The 6000-nt window shown below is 36.4% G+C and overlaps 1 protein-coding gene across 5 annotated transcripts in view; it reads left to right on the top strand.

The window, feature by feature from the left end:
* Positions 1-6000, top strand: part of IP3K1 (inositol-trisphosphate 3-kinase-like protein) — a 238345-nt gene extending 232345 nt beyond the window's left edge. For all 5 annotated transcript variants that reach the window (XM_083129406.1, XM_083129408.1, XM_083129407.1 and 2 more), the window contains 5 exons: positions 912-1280; positions 2406-2540; positions 3404-3577; positions 4167-4340; positions 5399-6000. In XM_083129406.1, coding sequence (XP_082985532.1) covers positions 912-1280; positions 2406-2540; positions 3404-3577; positions 4167-4340; positions 5399-5479 — 933 coding nt within the window. In that variant the 3' untranslated portion in view covers positions 5480-6000. The remainder of the gene's footprint in view (positions 1-911; positions 1281-2405; positions 2541-3403; positions 3578-4166; positions 4341-5398) is intronic.

Genomic DNA, 6000 nt, shown 5'->3' on the forward strand with positions numbered 1-6000 from the left:
TGTTCTTATGACGATAAAAAATCGAAGGCTTACTCGATTAGTTATCATAGCTTAATGCAGAATTGAATAAGCTAAATGTTGATGTACCAACTTTTATGTAGGTCTACTGGGTAATTTTTAATTGAAGTCCAAACTCGAGTATCCATAATTTTCAATCCAACAGCGAATGTTGAGTGGACTTACAAATTTTTTTGGTCACAATTAGGATTGGTGGAAATTATTTTTTTTCAGTTTGTTGTTTCTGGTATTTACTATTATTATGTTGTTTCACTTTTACTTTCTTTTAGTGTGTGTATTAGTAAATATATATAATTTGCACTATTAGTCAAAACAATGGCTAAGGTTAGTCATTTTAAAAAATAACTGACAAATAAAACAAGGTACTTAATACTTTGTTTTATTTTCAATAATAATAACCAATATACTAAGAATGAATGATAGTGTATAATGATTTGTCCAGTTGTAATCTAACCATTAAATTGCTGTAAGAACGCTTAAAATTCAACTGTAGTGAAATGATTGGCACTCATCTGTGGTGCAAGTGGTCCTGGGTTCAGTACCTGGTGGGAGCTCCCAAAATGTTGCCAAAAGGTCAATTGGAGGCTACTTGAAAAGAAGTAGCGGGTTCTGTCTCGAAAGCCATACGACAGCAGTGGTAGGACTTGATGCACTATGGATTTTATTTTAGTTTAGTAGTGTTAAGAGTAACTTCAAATGCCATTTGCTGGTTCCAATGTAAGCAGGTTGTTTTGCATAGAGTGGGTTTTTATGGCACATTTAAATTTTACGTATATTCAGTGCTGTAAAAGTTGATGTCTTCCATTACAAATTTTCTAGTCTTAAATTTTTGTTGCGTGATGCTTAATGTATGAAACGATTGTAACAAGGTTATCTTTTTTTGACCATTACAGAATGCTCTGGATCTATCTGTCCCAGCCAGTGACGTGTTACTGAAGAACAGACAAAATAACTGGTTCCAACTCGCAGGACATCGAGGCTGCTTCGCACCAGCTGGCCCTGGAACGATATGGAAGAAACGAAATGGACCAGACAATACGGAGCGTACTGCATATGAAGCTTTGTGTTCCGACCCTCTAGCAAGAGACATTATCCCTCACTACTACCGGGAAGTGGAATACCAGGGAGAGAAGTTCATTGAACTTCAGGATTTGTTGTACAATTTCAAGGACCCTAATGTTATCGATATTAAAATGGGAATAAGGACGTTTTTGGAATCTGAAGTCCAGAAGACTACGGGACGATCTGATTTGTATAAAAAGGTGTGTTTGAATTTTATATTGTGTGTTCTCAGGGCAAAATAATTAGTGGAATAGGGAAGGATTGAGTGGATAGTTTTTCACAGCTGTATACAACAGTGCATGTGTATTTTCAAGTTTCTGATGATAAAGTGTGCTTCAAATGCCTTGCACAAAAGGGCACAGTTGTACTTGTATTGAAATTGGGATAAAAATAACATCAAGGGGCAATCAACATTTTGGGGCTGTTGCACATCTGTCTTTAGCATATAATAAGGAAGAGGTAGTAGATTACTTATATAATCAGGCTGCTGCTAAAATATTAAAGTTATGTGGCAAACAATTGGCCAAAACTAAATTGTATTCGTATATTGTATTTTTTTTGTTATTTAGTGTCCTTTTTCTGCACATTTACATGAAATCGATGGACACTCGCAAAGACCACCCATGCTCAGACTAGGATTCGAACCCAAGAATTTTGATGGCAAGAGCCATCGTGAAACTTATCTGGTTGAAAGAGTAAAAATTATTCTACTGCAATCATTTTCGGTAACAGTAAAAGATTGTGTGTACTAACCACACTTGTACACACCTGTTCACATAAAGTGGCACATTTTATAGGGTTGGACAGTTGAGGTGCCACTTTATCTGAACAGGAGTGTGCACTTGATGTACAAAAGAAAAATCTCTTACTTTATCTTCGAAACAATGAGATAACAAGAAAATAATTCAGTTATGAGCATAATAATTTTTTTCCAACTGTTTATCACCTGCATGCAGATATGGAATTGGTGGGAAAATATCTAAAGATTTGGAAGGAAAGAGATGCTATCTTAAGTGATAATACAACATTGTAACAATTTTTTTTTAGTTTCTTAGATAAGTCTTCTTTGTTTATTGTTCTGGTTTTATCTTTAAAATATAACACATGTTCAAAATAGTTTGAATGACCCAGGGAAGTTGATTCCAGTAACTATTTGTGAAGCTTTGGGATATTATATATTAGTTCCCCCTAACTGCAAAAAATTAGCAACAGAAGGAATTCCCTCATTCCCCCTTCAAATACTACCCTGCATTTATCTGATAATTGGTGTTTATATAATTGCATAATGGACTTATGATCATAACAGTGTTATTCTTTGTGTGCAGATGGTGCAAGTGGATCCTTCCGCACCCACCGCAGAAGAACACCGGTTGAAGGCAGTTACCAAATTGAGATACATGCAGTTCCGAGAGCAGCAGAGTTCCACGTGCAGTCAGGGATTCAGGATAGAAGCCATGAAGGTACAGTTCCCTTACACAAAATGTTTCCACTCTTCTCCTAAGTATTTGTTAAATCTTTCACGTTTCTGTTGAGCATTGAAAATAGGAGTACCCATTAACAAAGTGGGTCTCCTCTCATTCCATAAAAGATCGTAAAGTGATAAAATTGGGGAGGACCATATTTTAAGAGAAGCACCTGGTAGCATGATGGTTCACGTTCTTCCTTTGTAATTAACAGGTTTCAGGATCAGTACCTGACAGAGCCAAATAGTGGTTTCGATCCCACTTTAAACTCTAGGCTTTCCCCTGGGCCTCCCCGATGGCGCAGTGGTATCATCGTCACCTTGTAATCAACGGGTCCCGGGTTCGATGCCTGGTGGAGGCACACAGTGGTTTGGATCCCACTTTAAACTGTAGGTCCAGTCCTGATTAGCCTTACTGTGCATAAAATGGACATAAAACACCAAATCAATCTAGGCTTTCCCATCTGAACCTAAAATGAACTTGAGACAACAAATCTTCATAATTAATACTATTAAAATGTATTAGGCCTGCCTTGTGCCATAGTGCCCTGGGAACCATATCATCTGGAAAAAATGTGTACTGTTCTCGTTCCAGTACAGTTCAATTTTTCTAAATGTGTAGATATTGAAAAACTATTTATTATCGAGAAGGCATTTTTCCTGTTGCAAATACAATTTACTTCACGCTGTTAAGAAAAGGGGCACTATAAGTCTTGAAGTAGTAATTGGTTATCATTACTGTACACAATTTCTCAGAAATTTTCAAATATATTTGGCATAATTCTGGGCGGAAGTTCAAACTTTCCATATTCCGTTGTCTTGTTTCTTACATTATGCTTCATTGGTTACTTTTCTTTTTAGTTTCGTGGCTCCGCACCAGTAACAGACCTGAAGAAAATCAAATCTCGAGAGGAGGTGATGGCGACGATAGCTCTTTTCCTCGGTGGCAGGGAAGATGTTCGGCAGAGAATGCTTACTCGTCTCGTAGAAATCCGAAGCAAATTTGAGCAGTCATCATACTTCCAAACACATGAGGTAAGTTTTTATTTTCTTTATGGTTGAATTGTACAGTCATGGACACTTCTGGATTGTAACAATTTCATCGACTCCCAATGGGATTGTTACAACCCAGAAGTGTGCATGACTGTATGTAGCATTAACTTTCCCACAGCTAATGTTGTTTGTACTCTTCCTAATTGACTTGCTTAAAAGAATCGCAATAATGAGGATTACATGTAACCTGGGGCTTGAACTTATAACCTTCAGTAGAGAGATTAGGAATCTTGGTTCATCCAGTTCGGGCATGGTTATGTAGATAAACTAATGGATAAAACTTGTTAATTCTCCAGATGAAAGAAATTTCCAAAAAAAAAGACAGTGTTGACACACCCAGTGTGTGCTTCATACATACACTTTTTATTGAAAAAAAAACAAAAAAAAAAAACCTGTAGTCCATAATAACCAGCTTTTCTGAGCTTATAAAAATTAATAAACTTTTCTTGCATTCCAACATTTTCAACTTTGGCACCTTAAAAAACAAAATTGAGGTTCTGCTGTGCATGTAATACTACTTTACAGATATAAATGATACTCATATTTAATAAATAATTTTGACTTCTTCTAGATTGTTGGGAGCAGTATATTTATGATATATGATGATGAAAAAGTTGGTGCATGGGTGATAGACTTCGCCAAGACTCATCCCGTACCACAGAACAGCAAAGTAGACCACAGGAAACCTTGGGTCCAAGGAAACCAAGAAGAAGGCTTTCTATTTGGATTGGATAATTTGATTAAAGTGAGTATTTTAAAAGTTTTACATCTTAAATTCAATATAGTACAAAATTTCTGAAATCCCCCCTGACCCCTTTCAAAGATTTTAATGATTTGTTTCCCACTAAAAATCAAGATGGTCCACACCTGTAACAGTTCTCTTTTTAAACACATTTGGCAAATACTTTAAAAGAACCATGGGTTGGGTGAAATACATTGCAAGAAAGTGAGAATTTTCAAAATATTGTCTGAATCTTTTTCTTTCTAAATGCACAAGCAAAAGCACTAATGAATTGACCTGTTTATGTCCAGTTGGCAAAGATAAGTGAATAGTCTTACATTTCATAGACCTCCTCCTCTCCAAAATTCATACCTTCTCAAGAACTTTGAAAACACACTCACTCTAAATGGATAATATTCAAAATACCATTGAGAATGTTTTAATCGAAAATTTCATACTTTCACTCCTAATACCAAAAATATCACCAAAGACAAAAATGATTAAGTGTGGCCATATGTAAGTAAATACATTCAAGTGAATTTAATACATGTATGAGAACTATCCAAAAAAGTAATTTCCATTATGTCAGTGAAAGAGCCCCAAGGATTTAGATTGGATTGATTGGTGTTTTAAGTCCACTTCATGCACAGTAAGGCTAATCGGGACTGGACCTACAGTTTAAAGTGGGATCCTAACCATTATGTGGCTCCACTGGGAATCGAACCCGGGACCCCTTGATTACAAGGCGACGATGCTACCACTGCGCAGTCTGGGAGGCCTAAAAAAGAAAAAAAAAGCCCCAGTGACTGTTATAAACTTTTGTTTGTGATTATTTGATTGAAAGACTGAAAGTTGCTAGAAAACTTGGAAATGGCATATGAGAAGTTCAATCACACATTTAGAAACACCTAGTCATGCTCTCATAAATGTGCTATCACCATTACTTCATGTGCTACTGATTGAGAGTTACTTTCCAGATAGCCCTCATATAATGTTAAAATAAATTAATGCCACAAATGTTTTACAGTAGCAATAGAAATTCATTCTCTGTATCTTTACAAAAATTCTTGTTCTGTTTCTAGGATTTTGAAGAGGTAGATCTTTCATCTCGTCCTTCAAGAGACTCGCTGAGGTCCTTTGCATCTCTTGGCGGCGATTCTTGAGCTGGAGCAGTGTTTCCCAAGGGACCAGAACTTCGTACCCAAGGCAGCTGTCACTGGCAGGGCAGCGTGCATTTTTGTTACTTGGTGCACATTCCACCCTCTCTATGCTTCAGTGTGTGCACTTCAAGAGGGAAAGGCTGTTGAGAATTGTGGGCAGACGAGTTTTACGACTGGTTCAAGTTACAAAGCAGAACCCTCAGGCTGAGGCAACAAGGAAATAGTCCTGAACTCAAAAGTGCATTTTTTGTGTGTTTAAAAGAACAGCATGAATGAATTGTCATCTGTGTATGTGAATGTTCATGGACATATTATTTTTTATTAAATAAAAAAAAAAAAATTGAGGACATTCTAGAAGTGTTAGTTGCTGTGTATATAAGTGTGAGAGTCTAGTCTGCAAGGGCAAAAACAGCAAAATGTCAAGTCACAGTAATTCAAACTCGTACCAAAGTATATTTGTCATTTTGAATTCCTCATTAATTTTTATGCTTTTTATGTATTGTAACATTAATAAAAAACTATAT

This window comes from Lepisma saccharinum, chromosome 1, assembly GCF_977018435.1.
Source record: "Lepisma saccharinum chromosome 1, izLepSacc3.1, whole genome shotgun sequence".
Classification (NCBI taxonomy): Eukaryota; Metazoa; Arthropoda; class Insecta; order Zygentoma; family Lepismatidae; genus Lepisma; species Lepisma saccharinum.